The 22,543-nt window shown below is 42.2% G+C and overlaps 1 protein-coding gene across 2 annotated transcripts in view; it reads left to right on the top strand.

Moving 5' to 3' along the window:
* Window positions 1-22,543, top strand: part of LOC109905231 (complexin-1-like) — a 41,447-nt gene that overhangs the window by 14,047 nt on the left and 4,857 nt on the right. For both annotated transcript variants that reach the window (XM_020502499.2, XM_020502500.2), the window contains exon 3: window positions 20,108-20,286. In XM_020502499.2, coding sequence (XP_020358088.1) covers window positions 20,108-20,286 — 179 coding nt within the window. The remainder of the gene's footprint in view (window positions 1-20,107; window positions 20,287-22,543) is intronic.

Consider the following 22,543-nt stretch of genomic DNA (forward strand, 5'->3'; position numbering starts at 1 on the left):
GTAACAATAAATGCCTTCTTATGTAATAATAGAACGCATGCATGTTCAGGTTTGCAGGACTGTGGAAATCTTCCCAATTGCTGTAATAATCTGCACAGGATTTCAAACGGCATTGATCCCATGCACCATGAACTAATCTAATATAATCTCAACTGCAATCCAGGTCATTTGGTTGTGCTATTAGATGAAGCATAGTGATAACACATTAAGTTGTTGTATTGATAAACAAAATATCTGACGTTGTATTCCCTGTTGAACGTTGTTATGCTTTTAGATGGTTGAAAGCATAGTGATAATTCAACACATTTTTGGCTGTCTTTTTGAGTGGGCGAAAATTGGTTGGAATCTCATTGATCAGCGTATCTACCAAATCTTACCCAATTCTCCACGTTGAAATGACTTGGTGTACCCAGTAGGTTGTGATGCCGATCGGTTCATTTTCAAGGCTCAAAGGGTATCTGCTGCTGTTGTTGTTGCTTTCACTTCTGAAAATAGTTCAGCAAATCCCTCTCTAATGCAAATGAAGGGAAAGGGCTCTACGGTGTCATCTTTTGATGTACTGGCTTGAGGCCGCCAAAGAAAATTAGATGCTTTTGAAGACAATGTTCTCAGCTTAACACTCACTGTATAGCTTGTGAAAAACAAATAGGTTGACTAGGAAACCCTGCAGCATGAGAAGGTATAAACACTCGCTGGAAGAGTCTGTGCCATTACAAAGGGAGATACTCCTCAAAATACAGATGTAGGGTCTTAAATTGATCACTCTTTTGTTTCTGTGAATTTGTATTGTATTTTAGTTTTAAAAGCTTCTAATGTTTGTAATTTCCACAATGAAATTTCAGACTTGATTTACGCTAATGAAAAAAATGTATCAACCCTTGTAAAAATGTCCATTAATTATAATCCAGATGATAATTCACATTTCCTGTTGCTGCAAGATTATTTTCCTGCTGTAGCAAACTGGCAGAAATTAAGATCCTACATCTGTAAAATATTCGCCATCGGACACAAAGGAACAATAATTAGTTAGCGGACGTGAATTGCAAGGCAAATGCTACCCTTGCTTCAATTTGGGGATGGTTAATTGTGTCAGTGACTTGGGATGGAAAGTCGATGGAATTGGCCCCTTACATCCTGGCAATGAGTCACGGAACAGTCCAAAATTAGATCTGTTTTAGCACAGACTGGAGATAAAAATAACAAATCAGATCACTTCATCAATTGGATTGAAATTGCAGCCGCAAGTTGTTGACAGGTTATAAGTGGACCTACTTGTGACTGACACGAATCGGTAGAGGATGAATAAACTGAACACTCACATGAAAGGGAAGGAGAGAGCACAAGTTGAATGAGATTGTTTGGCCACATGAGCCACATCAAGCCAAATCAAAGACGGCGTTCTTGTCCGATTGATCACAGGCCTTTGTCAAATGTATCTGTGGGACATGGTAGAGACAGACAGCAGTGCACACAGAGATGCTCTGTGCTGACGTACATAGAGACACGCTCTTAGAAAAAAAGGTGCTATCTAGAACCTAAAAAGGGGTTATCTCGCTGTTCCCATAGGACAACCCTTTGAAGGACCCGATAGGATTCCAAGTAGAACCCTTTACACAGAGGGTTCTACATGGAACCCAAAAGAGGTCTACCTGGAACCAAAAAGTGTTCTCCTACGTTGACAGCCAAAGAACCCTTTTGGAACCACTTTTTTTAACGGTGCTTGATCCATTCTAGATGTGAAGGGAGACCAGCCCTTGGCGTAAAGGTAGTCTCCAAGACTCTAACACAGGGCAATGCACAACCTGTGCCTCAGCACTCCCACCTGACAGACAATAATGTTTATTGTTAGCGTGACCTGGCTGAATGTCACGCTCATACATTGAATCCCTGGTGGGATGAAATCAATATCAGCTTTAGGGCCCTATGTCTTTGAGAATGGAACGTCTTTGGCTTTTGTATCGGGACACAGGGATCATCTGGAGAGGGAATTTACAGGAGAGGGAATCAATGCCAGGCTTTGTCCCGGAGGACAACAGCACTGTGGTATCTCTCCAATCCATACCCAGTACAAAGAGTATTGGCCCTATAGGCCAAATGAGCTGAATGAAAGGCCGTTGTGGGTTTTGGATAAGATAAGGTATTGATGAATTTGGGTTAGGGTTCTGGTCTTCTGGATCTGCAGCCTGCAGCCCCTATGCACAGAATGAAAGATGAAACGACAAAGCAGGACTAACTTTATTGGCTACAGTTTAAGCCTTTTATACTCTGAAAGTGGTCGAGCTATGGTTAGAGGAAAAATAATGTATCCCAGGTCAACATTATGGTGTAGCAGTGAACTCATGATTGCTAGCACATAAATGTAGATCCAAGTCCAATTTCAATATAGATGTTCAATACTCGGACTATTACCGTGACCTATTTGAAGTGCCACAGTACATAGATTCCGTTTTCAAGAACAGTAATTCTAGTTTGAAGGGATTCTCACTGAAGTCAAGGCGTGAAATATAGGGTCAGCTAGAATCACAAGGTTTCATTGAGGTTATCCATTACCCACTAATGCAGACATAACAATGTAATGACTCCAAATAGGGCCCCAAATGAAGAATGTCTGTTCGAGAAAGATTAATGGCTCTCACAAAATGTCTGAAGCTATCTTGCTCATCCCTTAGCTCCTTCCTTATTTTAACATTAGCACCTGGTGTGTGAGTTTAGCACTATCTTACTATACAAGCTACCTATCTGAAAGGTGTTGGAAATGAATTATTAATTAACAGTAGAGTTGGCTCAAGGCGAGTGTGTCAAAATATCAACGTCAAGTACTTCATATCAACGTCAACTACGAGCCGTTTTCAATCACGCCAACATTGGGCGTCCCATTAATAAAATGTTGTGTAATTTGTGTAATTTGTCTTGTTTTTCCACTCAGTCCATCATACTGTTGAGGTAATGGCTTTCCTTAAACATCCAAGTCAGGGTCAATATATTTGTTCTCCAAATGATAAATGATGCAATTACAGCCACAGCAAAACAAGATGAATCCTTCAAAAGCAGCCATGAGTTTCAAAATGAAAAATATAAAACAATACAGGACATTTTTGTTGCTGTTGAAAAATGCTAAAATGTCATTAGATGCAATGAAAATAACACAAGATAAATCATTAATACGACAATACATATTTTATAAGGAAAGAACTATGACAAGCTAGCTACATTCTGTAGTTGTGTGGTTTTTCTTGGTCAAGCTGGCCCAGGTTCTCCATTGTGCTTTGTGCTCAAAGACATTCATGAATAGAAGTGAAAGGCAGGTTTCGGGGTGAGAACAGGACTAATTTGGAAAACAGCGGTGATGGCATGCTAATCTTAAAGCTGCTAATTACTTAAGGCTTCAATTGGGTTGCAAAACAGAGAGGATGTGAGGCGAGGAATGTTTATTCAGTGATGAGGGGACAAAAACAGCACCTGGAGTGTTATGTGTTGAAGGAAGTGGAAAGAGATGAAACTATAGCCTTCTGAAGTCAAATAGAATCGTAGCATATCACTCAAATGCAGCAGTTTCCAGATAACCCAATGACCCAATAACATTTGCATCCTTAATCATGGATTGAACCAGTGCATTTCTAGCAGAGGGAAAAAGAAACAACATGAATGTACAGTCCTGTAGGCTAATAGATGAACTCATCCGTGATTTGTCTGGGTGCACAGCACCAGCCGGTTGGTGGAGTCTTGTCTCTACAGCCTGGGGTCAGATAGCCCTTCTGGTGTTCATCTAGTCATTTTATCACCAGCGAGCTGAGTGTCTAAGAAGCTTTGACACCAGATAAAACTCACAACATTCCAGTTCACACTCCTCTCCTTTAGACCTGACACAAAAAACCTCCAAGGGTCAACACGATCTGCCATTCAATCCAAGAGGATAAAAGGCACATTTTCCGAGCAAGCAACTCCAGTCAGATACATTACAGTAATGATTCATATTATGGACTGGGACAATGTTGGGCTATGAATTCTCAGGATGACGGGTTGCGCGTCTCTCCTGTATCATGACTCACTGTGTCACAGACGCCGCTGCCACCGCCGCCTTCGAGAAGGCACGATGAGGCTATCAAACTCATCTGAATTCCTGAGTGATCGCTGGCACTAACATGCACGGTCTTGGAGAGCAGAGGGAAGCGGTAGGGAGTTGACCGGGGTGGTGAGTCTTGATGATGAGTACACTGCGTGTGAGTGATTGCAACACCTGATGCTCATTCTAGCCCTGAGGCCAGTCCTCGAGGGGGACTAGGCAATCCCTTCTAATGGTCTACAAGGGGACAAGGAGAGATTTGTCATCTTTTCTAGTATTGTCATATCCTCCCACTTTCTCATGTTGAGGATTTCTGAGAGTACATTTAGGGAAACACTTTATTTTAAGGCTCCATAATAAACCATTTGAAAGGCATTTACAGTGCCTTTGGAAATTATTTTGCACATTTTGTTAGTTTACAGCCTTATTCTAAAATGAATTAAATAGTTTTCCCCATTCATCAATCTACACACAATACCCCATAATGACAAAGCAAAAACTGTTTATTTAAAGAAAATAGAAAACAGAAATATCACATTTACATAAGTATTCAGACCGTTTACTCAGTACTTTGTTGAAGAACCTTTGGTTACAATTACAGCCTCGAGTATTTTTGGGTATGACACTAAAAGCATAGCACACCTGTATTTCGAGAGTTTCTCCCAGTCTTCTCTGCAGATCCTCTCAAGCTCTGTCAGGTTAGATGGGGAGCTTTGCTGCACTGGTATTTTCAGGTCTCTCCAGAGATGTTCGATCGGGTTCAAGTCCGGGTTCTGGCTGGGACACTCAAGGACATTCAGAGACTTGTCCAGAAGCCACTCCTGCATTGTCTTGGCTGTGTGCTCGCTGCCGTTGTCCTGTTGGAAGGTGAACCTTCATCCCAGTCTGAGGTCCTGAGCGCTCTGGAGCTGGTTTTCATCAAGAATCTCTCTGTACTTTGCTCCATTCATATGTCCTCGATCCTGACTAGTCTTCCAGTACCTGCTGTTGAAAAACCTTTTGGCAAACTCCAAGTGGGCTGTCATGTGACTTTTACTGAGAGGTGGCGTCTGTCGGGCCACTCTACCATAAAGGCCTGATTGGTGAAGTGCCGCAGAGATTGTTGTCCTTCTGGAAGGTTCTCCCATCTCCACAGCGGAACACTTTTATTTTTAATACATTTGTAAACATTAAAAAAAATATGTCTTCACTTTATCATTATGGGGTATTGTATGTAGATTGCTGAGGATTTATTTTTATTTCATCCATTTTAGAATAAGGCTGTTACGTAACCAAATGTGGAAAAAGTCAAGGGGTCTGAATACTTCCCGAAGGCTGTGTATAAGGCATTTAAAAACTGTTTGCTCACCATTTCTTATTCATTACTCCCACATTTGTAAATGTTAGTAAGCTAGTTATTCACACATGTATATATTGTTCCAGTAACATCCTGTGATGTGTGCTTGTTCTTTTACCAGGTACTGCTGGAATGTCTACCAATGGCATGCCCATCTTTTTGTGAGAAATTACACTGGTCACTGAAAACATTTATGAAGTGAAAATTGCACTCACTTTAGATTAGGAACTGCAAAAATATATATATTTTTTACTAATGATTAGTAAATGGTTTATTAATATGGGAGTAATGATTAATAATGGTGAACACAATTTATAAATCCCTTATAGAGACCCTTGTTACCCAAATTTAGTGTCAAGTACAGAGGACTTTGTTTTTATTATCATTACCAGAACAAGGTGAGGTATACACTACTGGTCAAAAGTTTTAGAACACAAACTCATTCCAGGGTTTTTCTTATTTTTTTTTACTATTGGTAGAATAATATGGTATAGTAACCAAAAAAGTGTTATATTTGAGATTTGAGATTTTTTAAATAGCCACCGTTTGCCTTGATGACTGCTTTGCACACTCTTGGCATTCTCTCAGCGAGCTTCATGAGGGAGTCACCTGGAATGCATTTCAATTAACAGGTGCGCCTTCTTAATGCGTTTGAGCCAATCAGTTGTGTTGTGATAAGGTAGGGGTGGTATACAGAAGATAGCCTTATTTGATAAAAGACCAGGTCCAAATTATGGCAAGAACAGCTCAAATAAGCAAAGACAAATGACAGTCCATCATTATTTTTTAGACATGAAGGTCAGTCAATATGGAACATTTCAAGAACGCAAAAACATCAAACGCTATGAGGAAACTGGCTCTCATGAGGACCGCCACAGGAATGGAAGACCCAGAGTTACCTCTGCTGCAGAGGATAAGTTCATTAGAGTTACCAGGCTCAGAAATTGCAGCCCAAATAAGTTAATGTAAGAGACACATCTCAAAATCAACTGTTCAGAGGAGACTGTGTGAATCAGGCCTTCATCGTTAAATCGCTGCAAGGAAACCACTACTAAATGACACCAATAAGAAGAAGAGACTTGCTTGGGCCAAGAAACACGAGCAATGGACATTAGACCGATGGAAATTTGTCCTTTGGTCTGGAGTCCAAATTGGAAATTTTGGTTCCAACCACCGTGTCTTTGTGAGACCGCATGTGTATTTCCCACCGTGAATCATGGGGGAGGAGGTGTTATGGTGTGAGGGTGCTTTGCTAGTGGCACTGTCTGTGATTTACTTAGAATTCAAGGCACACTTAACCAGCATGGCTACCGCAGCATTCTGCAGCGATACGCCATCCCATCTGGTTTGTGCTTAGTAGGACTATCATTTGTTTTTCAACAGGACAATGACCCAACAGACCTCCGGGCTGTGTAAGGGCTATTTTAGAAAGAATTAGAGTGATGGAGTGCTGCATCAGATGAGCTGGCCTCCACAATAACCCAACCCCAAACAAATTGAGATAGTTTGGGTTGAGTCGGACCACAGAGTGAAGGAAAAGCAGCCCATATGTGGGAACTCCTTCAAGACTGTTGGAAAAGCATTCCAGGTGAAGCTGGTTGAGAGACTGCCAAGAGTGTGCAAACCTGTCATCAAGACAAAGGGTGACTATTTGGTTACTTCATGTTTCCATATGTGTTATTTCATAGTTTTAATGTCTTCACTATTTTTCTACAATGTAGAAAATAGCCAAAATAAAGGAAAACCCTTGAATGAGTATGTGTTCTATAACTTTTGACCAGTACGAAACAGGAACAGAAACCGAAGCTGAAATTCTGTGTTCCTTAATGCCGATAAATAATGGATGCAACCATGATAGAAAAATTAGTAACCTGCATCAGTTCTTTCTTCTCTGTTGAAAGGATTCCACTACTGCAAATCCTCTCTCGTTCACTTTTCATTTTAGTGCACATTATGTCGGGGAGAGTTACCATGCATTCTGGTGCAAACTAGGACTTCAAATAAATGCCTTGAGTGCCCATTTGAATGGCAGCCATTCATTTGGCATGGATTATCTCTCTGTAATATGCTGTATAACCACTAGCATTCTTCATCATGGTCCATGTTCTGACTAATTTCCCACACTCTAATCTAACTACAAGCTTCAATAATAGAACCACCTCTTTGTACTGTGGCTATTTATACCTGCAACATTCAAACTGCCCCAGCCTTGACTGTCTCCCATAAGAAACCATTCATAGCCTGGCTTGGGGAGCTGGAATAATTAATTTTTTCTTAATTTATCTAGGTAAGTCAGTTAAGAACAAATTCGTATTTACAATGACGGCCTACACTGGCCAAACCCAGACGACGTTGGGCCAATTGCATGCCGCCTTATGGGACTCCCAATCACGGTGGCAGTGTGGGACTCCCAATTGTGATACAGCCTGGATTCGAACCAGGGTGTCTGTAGTGATGCCTCTAGCACTGAGATGCAGTACCTTAGACCGCTGCACCACTCGGGAGCCAATCACAGAGATTGATATGCTGATTGATGATTCTTATGCTGCACTTGGTGTTAGTCGGAAGGCAAAGGTCACTGTGCTTCCTCTCTCCGGTCTCCTCCTCGGCCGATCCCCTTTACCAGCTCGTGCTTGATATTTAGAGCGCAAGGTCCTCCCAGTTACGGAAAACTGTTACAGAAGCCAACGGTGACCTCAATTCTCAGCTCACTTGCTCGCTTCCAGCGAGACACATAATAAAACTCTGACCTCAGAGCAGCAGTCTGTCTGGTCACTGCTGTGCATGCATAGGAAATGCCTGATGGCACTCAAACATCAGCCCTGGTTTTAAAGAAAGGCAGAGCACAGGTTATACTGACACTGACTTAAGATAAATGCATGATGTTTGGTCATCATCATGTTCTGTATTTTTTTTCAGGACCTTTGGGGTAAAAAAAAACACTAGCCTCCTCCGGAGTTTCGACTGTCTGGTGAATAACACTGTTATCAGGCATTTTTGATCAGGCATTCAGAAATATTTCACGTGACGTTTAATGTAGAGCGGCTGAAATCAGCATCATGTGACAAAGTTCTCAATAATTCAATGGGCCATCGACCCTTGTGAGAGAGGAGATGTTTTATAATACAGTGTTTCATCATTACAATAGGGTTTGTTGGCTTTGCAGGAGAGAATGAGGAGAACAGGAAGGACGGTAATTATTTTTAAGGGCTAAGCGAAATTAATCAATTCAGTTCTATTACTAACTGCCATTGTGCTTTCAGAATACATGAACTTGTCACAAACGTTACCTCTGGAAATGTTCCATCATCCATGAAATGAATCGCAAATGGCTTTATGGGTTTGATCTCCATAACAATCAGACGCTGCTCGATGAATGTCCTCGAAAAGGCATTTCCCTTTTCAAGTCATTATTTGCCATTTGCGTCAGCAAGCATTAGTGGTTAAGAAAAAGCATGCAGGAAGATACAGGAGGTGAATTTAGGGTTTGTTTACCCAAGTGGACATTAAACATAGCCGATATGTTCTATATGACTGACCGTAAATGTAGAAAACGTCACGCTGCTTGCGTAGCGACTACCGCTTCCTCTCAATTCGGGCCCATACCTGGCGCAAACTCTGGACTTCTGCCTTGCTAGTGCACATGACTGCCCTTCTGAAGCATCTCACCAGTTGGCGCCACGCGAGAAGCTTACTATTTGCTAGTGCTAGTGTGACACTTCAGGCTGAACAGTTAGTTTCACACATCCCCATATGCTACATAAACACCCAAGAGCCCAAGAAAAGAGCACATCAAATGAAGAAAACCAATATAATCAAACTGTGTGGATTCTAGTGGCACATGCTCCGAATGCATAGATGCAACAACCTTCCGAGTTCAGTGCTCACACACAAGGCAACATGCTGTGAAAGGGATTGGCATGAATTGGATTTTCATATATCCCACGCATAGCCAAAGCTATGCAAATTCAGCGAGGTTAAAGTGATCTCATGTTTGAATAATGGTGTTAGTTATCTTAGAAATCAGAGTGTTTCTCAGGAGTCGCGTAGAGGATGAGGAGACGTGATTATGCACAGAAGGGAGCTTTGGATTCAATGGACTAATTCACGGAACGAGTCTTCCAAAGTCACGGAAGCACAAGGATAAGAGGCGAGGGTTGAATCATACCATCTGACATTAGCATGAAGCCAGGAAGTGAGACGGGAGCTGAAGGCAAAGCCACTAGGATGGGACTGGGGAAAGGGGGAAGGGACTGGAGCCTTAAGAGTTGCGATTAAATGTGCATGAATTAGAGTGAAAATTCTGTAAATACCAAAGTCTTAGAGAGCCATCCTAATGAAGCAGAGAACTTAGGGTAAGGCCCTAGGTGATGGCAGCTTTGGAGGCCAGGCCTAATTTTCTAATGTGTAATATGCCCACAATAATACAGTCATTTATCACAGGTTTTCATCCAAAGTGATTTACAGTAAACACATATTCAAAGTTGTATGTTGCTTATGCAGGAATCAAACACACAACCCTGGTCGTGATTCCTGCATAAGCAACATACAACTTTGAATATGTGTTTACTGTAAGCAACATGATCCAACAAACAGAGATATTTTAAAGCACATCTTTACATTTCTTTACAAGGTACATGCGCTTTACATATTGTGTGGGCAATGGGTTTGAGATTCAGATGTTTTACAGGGTGATGCTATTTGTTGTCTTGGTCACCGAGATGCTTGTAGGCCTACATTGGTCTCGCATCTCCACCTTTACACTCAGTAGCTTCTCATTAAGTGAAATTCAACCTAAAGTGAAATAGAGACCCAAATAGATATCAATTACCTCACTCACAAATTCCTTATGTTTTAAAATGTGACCCCCTTTCCTGCAGCCAAATGACCAAATCACCCTCTAGTGACCTCATGGGTGGAATGTCATTGATATTTTTTACAATTTCATAATTAATAAATAAATAAAAAAACACCGAAAATCTGATGTTTATATGTGAAACGGTTTTGTTTTATTTCAGTCTTCTGTGATGCAAACTCAAACTCAAAATTGAAAACTATATCTCACATGGTTCTTCTTTTAAAGCCCATAACCATGTGTGAGGTGTATACTTTTGTTTCAAAGTAGATTTGTTTAAGACTACCAAGAAACACTGTGTGACCCTGATTTAGCCCACTGCAGTAAAAAGTGAACACCAACCTAGTTCCCAACATGTGATCCCAACTGAGAGGACAATTTATGCTAATCCACAGGCTCTAGATTCTAGGAATTCTTTGATTTGCCCTCTTACCTGACACCATTGTGGATTTACGGTTGGATTGTGGATTGCAGTGAAATGTACCTACTGTATATCTTGCTCACATTTCAGCTTCACGTGTGAATTCCTTTCAAACAGAGAAGAATGGTTTTAACGTAGAGCCGGAACCATCCACCTAAGTAGTTTAGCGATGGCTTTGAAAATATTGAGAGAGGAAAGCTACCTCAGAGGCTATGGCAATTGTAGCTTGCATCAGTTGTCGACGGAATTAAATGGTTGTACAAATAGATTTAATGGAGAGCTGAGCTGGACTGGGAGCAACGTCACTGTCTCCACTCACATAGATAAAAATAAAAAAAACATTACAAGAAGATGCAAGGGAGGGCTACAGACCACAGCTCTGGGTTGCCAAGTACAAATAATAACAACTCAAATAGGTATAATAGAAACATATTCTAAGTATGAAACCTGAAACCTTCATGCCAGTTAATCAAAGGTCTGCGATGATTAAGAGGATGACACAAATGTACATGTGGAGTTGGTAATCACAAAGCACGTAGAGTTGTGAAATGTGTTTCACAGGTGCCTATTGGGAGGTGTCTATTTGTGAGGTGTGAGGTAATAGCATATGTGCTGGTGAGGTGCAAGTTCTGCCAATGAGTGGTATGAGGTTATAGCCCTAGACGCAGCGGTGAATCTATGTGTCTATGTATGTCTTTAAAATGCATTTTCTATCACCCTATTTTATCTTGTAATTTTGTTCGTATGGATTTGATTACCTGTCATTTTCATTTGGAAGCCTATGTCCCGTTGCGTTTACATTCCAATCTAATCATGTTTCAGATGCAATTATATGGACGTTTTGAGAAGTATGAGTTGTGTCAAATATGACTGTGGAGACATCAACCTAATTGCTTTTAACAATCACACCTGGCAAAACAAGGTAATAGGATCATACAACAACACTTGGTCAAGCAATTTAAAATGAGGTCCTAAATCATTTGTAAGTTAGCTGCATGACCCTCGGAATCAGCTAATGCATAAATTGTTGGGTGTGGGCGTCCATAACTAGCTACATTCAGATGAACTCATCTGAATAGGTGTTCTAATTGACATCTTGATTCCCGAATTGGAGGGAAATTGCACACAATATGCTAATAGTGAGCTTGATCTAATGACAGTTACCCTTATTTGACCTCCTCCATTATAGGGGGATCAGTCCTCAAAAAAACGTTGGCAACTTATTCAGAATTTTTCTATTCATTCTTCTACATAAGTTCAGGTTGAGCTAGTTTTCAAAAAGACAGGGGCACGCGGAGGATGCTGAGAATGGTGACGAACATCTCAGTATCAAAAGCACAGAAATGAGCTGAGGTGGCAGAGCCTAGGGAATTAAAGGTGCAAAAAGTAGCGGCACAACAATTCAACCTTGGGGGATGCCATTTTGCTGGGGTGCAAGGGCAACATTTGCTAGATTCAGCTCAGATATGTTGAAAGGCAGTTACAGCACTTAACTGCCATTCGCCATATCTGGGCTGAATCTAGCAAATGGTATTAATCCTAGCCCTTGCACCCCAGCAAAATGGCATCCCCCAAGGTTGAATTGTTCTAGCTGTGTTTGCTTTCTCTGGATCAGGAGGAGCACACAGAGTAGTCCTGAGTAGTCAACTACAGCATACAGCTGGGCCCTTTAACAGCCCTGGTGCAATGGACTAATGAGCTAGATTTCTCTTTAGAATAAATGCACAGGAGAAAACTACGTTAATACACACTGGTAATAGATAGTAATACATTTGGTTATTGTACACTCCACTCTGCACTATACTGCTGTTCTCCATTGAGGGCTACTTTATGCCCTGTTTGAGTTTAGAAACCTTTTGGCTAAAGGGTACAGTCGTGCCCTTCAGCTGCACAGTTCCAGTCTGTCACACTGTCTCATTCAGCTTGGCCGAACCACCTTATCTTTCTGCATCTCCTAAGAACTGAAGGGTCTTGTTAAGCAGAAAGCTTGTATAAGTCACAGCCTTTAGCGTTTCCCCCAGCATGGCAGTGGTTTTTATCTCATATCCTGTGAAGTGGGTCCTCGGTATCCTCAGTGTCAGTGGGTTGGTGTTCTCCGCTTCGCTGCCGTCCATGACTTTTTACCAAGTGACACGAGCATAATCACTTATGAAGGTCTGCAATGGCCTTCTATGATCTCTGGCAGACAACCAAGTGAACCACCCTAGGCTTCCCATGGTTGTTACAGCACGCTCCGCTAAAGACAGTGCTTATCTGAGGAAGCAGAGAAAATCAATCAGCCCTAAACTCTATTTAAAGGCAGATAGTGATACGCCTACTCCTCCTATGATTGTGGCGTAAAGAGAACACAGCTGTTCAAATGACATTGTGCAGACATCATCATTGTGAAGCTTATGATTCTGTCTCTGTGCTCCATTGACAATACTACATTTAGTCCCTTATAGTGGGTGAATTCCTCCTTAATGCAAATGTAGATCTTGGTTGTGGTAAACAATGGGCCGTGGGTGACCTGCGTCCTCTGTAGATAAATGGGGCGCCGGGTTGTTGGTGTGAACCGCATGGTGATACATGCGTTGGGTCTTGCTAGCTCATTTCCATGCTGAGAGTCTGTGGCGGAGAATGGGTGATACAATGCAGCAATGATGAACCTTCTGTCTTCGTTCTCCATCTTCCCTGGGAGATTTACCTTAGATATGGTGGCTGTGGGTCCACTGTACCTCCCCCTTCCCATTCCAACCCATCCCGACCTGTCTGCAGGCCAAATCCCTCAGCCATTGGGGCCCTTTTATATGGTCGTTTTTCCCACTTTCATCCACCACTGATAGATATATAATTCCAGAAAAGACCATCAGTTATACCTTGCACGCTGTTATGGTTTTGGGAGCTGCATCACGGGTGGGAAATGGGGGATGTGTTGGGAGGCTGGCTGGGGAGGACCAATAGATTGCTTTATAAAATCTAAAATGGAAAATTGATCTACCTCTCTCAGTGGTTGGTGTGTTTTTTTAATTTTATTGAACCAACCAAGCTATTTCTTGGCAACAAACTGGTGTGTGCTTCAGGTTGGTGTCTGCTATGTGACTAGCTCTACAAAGGCAATTGCTCTTACAATATCCTACCACTTGACCCTGCTTCAGAGGTAGTTTTGAAGGAACCACACAGTATTACTCCACCCAAAATGTGATGTTCTGTTGAAGAGCCTTACTGTCACAATATAACAATGTAACTATGAACAACATTCTGGAAGTAGCAAGACTCTCTGCATGATTCCTATTTTTCTGATACATTGCTAAATCACCTAGCACCACCTGTGAACATTTTGAATGTGCATATCACCATTTTTTTTTACTTGACTCCACACCCCATCCCACCATGCTATTGACCTATCACAATTAAAAGAGGCTCAATCTTTCAGAGCCAATTCAAGGTGGTGTCTGTCCTGGGAGTAGAAGTTAACGGTGCAAGAGAGGGCTGGCCTGTAGCCCTAGGACAGGGGTGATGGATGACAGATGGAGGAGAAGGAACACAGTCCTTGAGCTGGTGCCTCTGCTCCCCGCTAACGCCACGTGTTTGGGTTCCGCAGGGGCTACTTTCGCCCCCCCCCCCCACAGTCCTTCAACAGGGCACAGCGACCTTCTAATCCCCTCACACACACACACACACACACACACACACACACACACACACACACACACACACACACACACACACACACACACACACACACACACACACACACACACACACACACACACACACACACACACACACAGAGTCACACACATACTGTCAACTCTAAGTACATTTTGTTCTCTGCCGGTAACACCCACACGGCGCCACCTCCAAACACCCACACACACATACAAGGACAAGACACCTACTGTGAACGCATGCACACGCACACACACACACACACACACACACACACACACACGCCCACGCACAGACACAGGCACGCACACACACACACACACACACACACATAGAGAGTCACACACACTGTCAAGTATGGTACATTTTGTTCTCTGCCGGTAACACCCACACGGAGCCACCTCCAAACACCCCCCAACACACACAAGGATACAACACATACTGTGTACACACACGCACACACACGCGCGCACACACACACGCACATACACAGGCACACACACACACACACATAGAGTGTCACACACATACTGTCAACTATGGTACATTTTGTTCTCTGCCGGTAACACCCACACGGAGCCACCTCCAAACACCCCCCAACACACACAAGGACAAGACACCTATTGTGTACACACACGCACACACACGCACGCACACACACACCCTGTCAAGTGTACCATTTGCTCCCCTCTTCCTCTCACTCTCTCACTCTCCACCAAGTCCACGGCACATTTTAAGCCAACATGTGACCTTGCCCTTCCTCAACTTCAAATTCTCTTGATCCCTTTCAATTTCAACTCTTTGTGCTATGATGCACACTCTCCCTCTTTTCCTCTGACAGTGGCCCTCGGGCCCAAACTGAGCTGAGGAGACCCTTTCAAGCTCTGTTGAGTTAGCGCCTGTTAGCGCCTGTTAGCGCCTGTTAGCTAGCTTCTACACAGAGAATCCTCTCAGTGAATGCGCCCGAAAGGCCTCAGCAACCAGACCATTTCCGTTAGCGCTTAGGCTGCACAGCTGGTAGGGGATGTCACCACTAAGACTAAAGGGATGGTGGCTGTCTCATGCTGCTCCGCTGGAACTTTATCACAAACAGATGAGCTAATTAGCCTCGGGTGCGGAGATTAAGCGTACGGTGTGATGGGAGAAGAGGAACAGAGCATGCAGCATTGCTAGGAGAAAATGTAGTTAATTAAATACAGATAATGAAGCACACAGGATTTCACAAAGGAGAAGTGCTCACATGCAGATCATCAATAATATAGAGGCAGGCAGGGCTGAGAAATCATGTTATTTCCATGTAATTTTTCTGGTTTATTACCACAGCTATAGGCCAGGAAAGGGCCATCATCTGTGAAATAAATTAGAATTCCAGCATTGCACACACAGATATGAGAATACCATGACAAAATAATGTATTTAGAGTGAAATTTGACTGAGAACTTGTTGCTGTGTGAAACATTGGCATGCGTATTTATTTTGAGGCAGACAGGCCTCAAACAGTCAGTAGAAAATACTGTGTGTGCGAGTTGGAAACATCTCCCCAGGCTACTGGCAACCATGGAGAGAGTTCACTCAAATGATTGGTTCCACACACACTAGAGGGAAATTACTGACAGTGGCTCCTACTGTACCTTGTAGAGACGTTCAAGAAATTGTTTAGACTTTTGCTTATTCTGATCTTGCGTGAAAATATTAGTTAGTGTAAAATAATTTGTCCCCTTAATTCTCCAATTCTTTTTTGTCCTTTGTAGAATAAAGTCACTGCAATGAGTCTGCTCTTCAGTAGAGCTTATCACAGCCTTGCCTGTCATGAGTTCTCCCAAAGTAATCATTTTGTACAGCTGCGAATTAATGACATTACAAGGGTTTTGTAGAAAGGTACATTAAATAGTTGTATTGTCTTTTTCAGCTTTGCATTCAGCTAGCTTCCACATGGTCTACATTTAAAGACACAATATCTCACATGATGATGTGCATGTAGAGATACTGGAGTCTTATATCTCCCTCTCTAACTTTAAGCATCAGCTGTCTGAGCGTCTTACCTATCACTGTACCTGTACATAACCAATCTGTAAATAGCACACCCGACTACCTCATCCCCATATTTTTACTTACCCTCTTGCTCTCTTGCACCCCAGTATCTCTACTTGCACATCTATCACTCCAGTATTAATGCTAAATTGTCATTATTTTCACCTCTAGGGCCTATTTATTGCCTTTACCTCCCTACATTTGCACACACTGCACATCGATTTTTCTATTTTTCTTTTTTGTTGTGTTATTGACTGTACGTTTGTTTATGTGTAACTCTGTGTTGTTGCTTCTGTCGCACTGCTATGCTTTATTTTATCTTTATCTGGCCAGGTCGCGGTTGTAAATGAGAACTTGTTCTCAACTGGCCTACCTGGTTAAATAAAGATTAAATAAATAAAAAATAAACAAATATAACATCACATCCCACTCATAATACAATTAATATAGTGGAAGATAGACCATCATTGTAACTGGAAGTGTCACAAGATTACAATATTATAGCTGGGGGAGGGGGATTGTGCAATTTTAAACAGTATACAAATCTACTGTACGTTGTCTCCAATACTAAGGAGTGAAACTTCATTCCATTCCCCTATATTTCACCCTTGTGTGTTAGGTATCGTAAACATTGGTGTTCAATGGCACATTATAAGACATCAACTGTTAAGACTGTTAACCTTTCTAGGGCAGGCGTTCCGCTAGCGGAACCCCTCGACAACATTCCGCTGAAAAGGCAGTGCGCGAAATTCTAAAATGTTTTTTAGAAACATGTAACTTTCACACATTAACAAGTCCAATACAGCAAATGAAAGATAAACATAATCTACCCATCGTGTCCGATTTCAAAAATGCTTTACAGCGAAAGCACAACATATGATTATGTTAGGTCATAGCCAAGTCTAAAAAACACACAGCCATTTTTCCACCCAAAGATAGGAGTCACAAAAAGCAGAAATATAGATAAAATGAATCACTAACCTTTGATGATCTTCATCAGATGACACTCATAGGACATCATGTTACACAAAACATGTATGTTTTGTTCGATAATGTACATATTTATATCCAAAAATCTCAGTTTACATTGGCGCCTTACGTGCAGTAATGTTTTGATTCCAAAACATCCGGTGATTTTGCAGAAATACTCATAATAAACATTGATAAAAGACGTAAGTGTTATTCACAGAATTAAAGATAGACTTCTCCTTAATGCAACTGCTGTGTCAGATTTTTTAAAAACTTGACGGAAAAAGCATAATCTGAGAACGGCGCTCAGAACCCAAAACAGCCAGAGGAATGTCCGCCATTTTGGAGTCAACAAAGTTAGAAACAACACCATAAATATTCACTTACCTTTGATGATCTTCATCAGAAGGCACTCCCAGGAATTCCAGTTCGACAATAAATGACTGATTTGTTCCATAAAGTTCTATCATTTATGTCCAAATAGCCACTTGTTGTTAGCGCGTTCAGCCTAGTAATCCATCTTCATGAGGCGCAGGCACTTCGTCCAGACAAAAACTAAAAAAGTTCCATTACAGTCCTTTAGAAACATGTCAAACGATGTATGGAATCCATCTTAGGATGTGTTTAACATAAAACATCAATAATGTTCCAACCGGAGAATTCCTTTGTCTTCAGGAAAGCACTGGAACGAGAGGTAACTCTGTCAGGACCGCGCGTCATGAGACCAAGGCACTCTGCCAGACCACTGACTCAAAGAGGTCTCATGAGCCCCTCCTTTATAGTATAATCCTCATTCAAGTTTCTAAATACCATTGACATCTAGTGGAAGCCGTAGGAAGTGCAACTTTATCCATATCTCAATGTGTATTCGGTAGGCCAAGCTTTGAAAAACTACAAACCTCAGATGTCCCACTTCCTGGTTGGATTTGTCTCAGGTTTTCGCCTGCCATATGAGTTCTGTTATACTCACAGACATCATTCAAAGAGTTTTAGAAACTTCAGAGTGTTTTCTATCCAATACTAATAATAATATGCATATATTAGCATCTGGGACAGAGTAGGAGGCAGTTCACTCTGGGCACGCTATTCATCCAAAAGTGAAAATGCTGCCCCCTATCCCAAAAGATTTTTAAGACTGACCCTTTGTGAGATGTCAACATATCCTAGCCCTAGCCGTTTGTTTGCTATGTAACTCGCTAATGTAGCACCAAACAGAAATGCGTTTATTAATTAGCGGTCCTCTTGTCAGGACGAGGTATTGCAGCTTTGCCTAACTCCCACTTGCCAGTATCAGAATGCAAAGTGGAGATTAGCCAGCGACCCCCAAGGTCATGGCGGGCAATCGCTCATCAATTTCGGGTGGAGACCAGATGGCCGTGTGTTCGGCTTCCTCCTCTGGAGAGCTGGATGCAGCCTGGCTTGTTGGAACTTTGCACAGATTGGATCAAGACAGAGGGGCAAATGCTGAAAGAGTAAGCCTTTTGGATGGGAAAGGCTCATAAAGGATGGGCTGTGGTGGAGCCATCTCCACCGCATCTTTATCCGCCATCAGGTTGGCCCAGTCCTCATTAAAATCAATTTCCAGCGAGTCGGGCCTGAGCGGTGTGGTGTTTCAGGGAGTCTGACTATCCATGGGCAGCTGGGAGAGAGAGAGAGAGCACTGGCATGCCTCCAGCGGTTGGGGGAGAGGAGGTGAAGCTTCCGGACTGAATAAACAATGTCTCATTCATCGACATGCTCTGTGTCAGACCTCATTGTGAGGGGAATGCATATTGGAGCAGCCCTCAGCAGTCTGACTCTATACAGGGCTTAATCTCTCTCTAAATGTAGGATGGGTACAAGTTACAGGTTTAAAAGTTATGTAGACATTCTCTAATCCATTATTCATGGGAATGTTTAGCTGAAGTATGATGTTGTCTTGATTTTAGGTAAATACACAAGCATCCTTCTCAGAGACATTGGAAAGGGACGAAAGTAGATTTAGTTTCGTAGGCTAAGCACACTTCTGGATTATGATGGGTACTTTTTCTTTTTAACGTTGGGAAAACTTGTGCATGGCCCTGATGTGATCTATGTGACTTTGCCTGGCCCCACTATCGAATACTTCAGCCAAATCTCCTCATGGAGTAAACCACTAGATGTTAATGAACTCCCCTCCTCTCCATTTATAATAACCATCTGCCTATGTCTAATCATTTCTGAACGAGTTATTGTCATCACATTCTCTTTTCCTCCCCAATATGTCGACATATGAAAATGTCCATCTGCGTGGTCAATGCAGAGCTTGTATAAGCAATTCATCTCTGAGGGAAGGCCTATTCAATTGGTTTTTGGCAACTCTGTCCAGCCTCTTTTCACTGAATAAAAGTGAGCCAATGAATCACCCAAGAGCTATTTCTCCATAATAAAATTCAGTTGTCTATCATATCTAAGAAGCCATGCCAGGGGTCTAGGATGTGTTTCTATTACTGTATCTTCTTATAATCAGCCACCTCCAAATCCTACCATAGAACTCCAAACCATAAAAAATCCCTTTGCTCTCGGGTCTTGACCCACTGTCCAGTTGGAACATTTGTGCGTGGCTCAGCCTCTGACAGAGATAGTCATGGCCAAAGAAACCAACACAAAGCCCATCAAAAGGAAGAGGAGATTATTTTTTATTGGGTTCACGTTCAGGCTGGTCACTTCTTGTTTCCTCTGTTGTTCAGTACTGTACTGTAGGTTCCCGCATCACAGACTCATGGCTGACATTTCTTCCCCCACTTTCATTCACCTCTAAAGGAGCCACCAAAGACATGGGGAAAATGTTGGGTGGGGAAGAGGCTGAGAAGGACCCTGATGCGGAGAAAAAGGAGGAGGAAAGACAAGAGGCACTTCGACAACAGGAGGAGGAGAGGAAGGCAAAATATGCTAAAATGGAATCGGAGAGAGAAAACGTCCGACAGGGCATCAGGGATAAGGTAAAAATGGCCTCACGTTGAACATTGAATCTTATGCAAATAGCTTCAACCCCGTTGCACGGATCATACTCACATGTGATTGCCTTCCGATGCAAAACTCATGCATGCATTATCATAATGTAAAGCCGCTGTGTGTGTGTGTGTGTGTGTGTGTGTGTGTGTGTGTGTGTGTGTGTGTGTGTGTGTGTGTGTGTGTGTGTGTGTGTGTGTGTGTGTGTGTGTGTGTGTGTGTGTGTGTGTGTGTGTGTGTGTGAGTGTGTGTGTGTGTTTATGTGTGTTTATGTGTGTGTCTGACTGTCCGTCTGTCTGTGCAGAACCAAACAATGTCAAATTCCTATTTGATCATTACTTCTCATTGCCATCCAATGTTGAGCGTATGGCAGCTTGGTTCAGTGGTGGTGTCTTTTGAACCTGGTAGGAGAAGCTTGACTGGATATAACCTCAAAGAAACTTACTTTAGTGTTGGAAAATCCTGAGGGCCCTCGTTTTGGAAAAAGACCGAAATTACAGTGCAGCTTCAGCACACGTTGGAAACCGAAGACTGTGGAAGACCACTGAAACTGACACAGTTTTTTGTGTGACCCTGAATAAGAGAGATATGAGAGAGAGCAGGAATATGAGTCCAACACAAGGGAGCTAAAGCAGTGAAATGGCATCGGGCTTTAAAACCACAATGTTAACAGACTTCGTTTTCTGAGGAATCTACCTTAACTTCCAACATAAAAGATGTGATCAGTCTTTGAACCAGACTTAAAGGTTTCCTTGATGTCTGTAAATATTACTAAGCATAGAGTAATGCGTGGAATCATCACCCGCTGTGAGATAACCAACTTCCTATTTGATGTCGATCAATTGCTATGCAAAGAGAGAGGGCTAAAGACGCAGCGTCTTATTGGCGGCACTGGCACCCAGCGGGCCTAATTTACACCAGGATTAAGACTGCATCTCCATGTTCCGCTACACAACGTGACTGAAATGCACCAACATCTCTGTTGATCTTCTGCAACATGCACAACCACTATTGGCATCAGCAAAAAGCTATGGCTCCTCCAGTAACTTCTGGAAAGCTAGTGCTGCCTCTATTGTGTATTGTGTAAAGCAGTGAGGAATTGTCTTTGAAAATCAAGTGAGTGAGCTTATTTCATTATTCAAGCCTCAAAGATGAGAGAACACTTTTTCTAGGAGGCCTAACATGAAAGAATCATGAAAACTGAGCTAATTCATATTGGAAGATAAAATATGATCAGTCTGATACATTTTAATGAATGTCTTACACACTTTTGATTTGTGTAATTATGACAAAAGAAGGCAAAACATGATCATTAGCATTAGCAAAGCCAACACCTCCTTTGGCCTCCTTTCCTTCCAGTTCTCTGCTGCCAGTGACTGGAACGAATTGCAAAAATCGCTGAAGCTGGAGACTTACATTTCCCTCACTAACTATAAACATCAGCTATCTGAGCAGCTAACCGATCGCTGCAGCTGTACATAGTCCATCTGTAAATAGCCCACCCAATCTATCTACCTCATCCCCATATTGTTTTTTATTTACTTTGCTGTTCTTTTGAACACCAGTATCACTACTTACACACCATCATCTGCTCATCATCATCTGCTCATCTATCACTCCAGTGTTAATCTGCTAAATTGTAATTACTTTGCTACTATGGCCTATTTATTGCCTTACCTCCTCATGCCATTTGCACACACTGTATATAGACTTAATTTTTTTCTATTGTGTTATTGACTGTATGCTTGTTTATTCCATTTGTAACTCTGTGTTGTTGTTTCTGTCGCACTGCGTTGCTTTATCTTGTCCAGGTCGCAGTTGTAAATGAGAACTTGTTCTCAACTAGCTTACCTGGATAAATAAAGTTGAAATTTAAAAACCATTTCAGTACACATTAGACAGTCCTGAGAGCACTCCGCCGCCTTCCCCCATTCTTTGAGTCCCCGTTCACAAACCATATCCTCTCTGTGGCTAAAAATGACGAGATCCTTCCTCCTTTAAGATGTTTACTGCCTGAGAATCACATGAATTTATGCTAGGGAGAGTTGCAAAGGGCTCACAGGAGACTAACAACTCATCTTCCGCATCCGTGCCCTAGGATGTTCCATCAGTCAGGCAGTCTACATGTACTCCCCTCCTCAGCATCCGGCAGTAACTCACCAGGAGCTCTCCCTGCCAGTGGTCTACTGTAGAGGCCAAGTCCTTGCTCGCTTAGTGGGAGGCTAACCTGGCTGATCTCAGAGAAAG

This window comes from Oncorhynchus kisutch, linkage group LG15, assembly GCF_002021735.2.
Source record: "Oncorhynchus kisutch isolate 150728-3 linkage group LG15, Okis_V2, whole genome shotgun sequence".
Taxonomy (NCBI): Eukaryota; Metazoa; Chordata; class Actinopteri; order Salmoniformes; family Salmonidae; genus Oncorhynchus; species Oncorhynchus kisutch.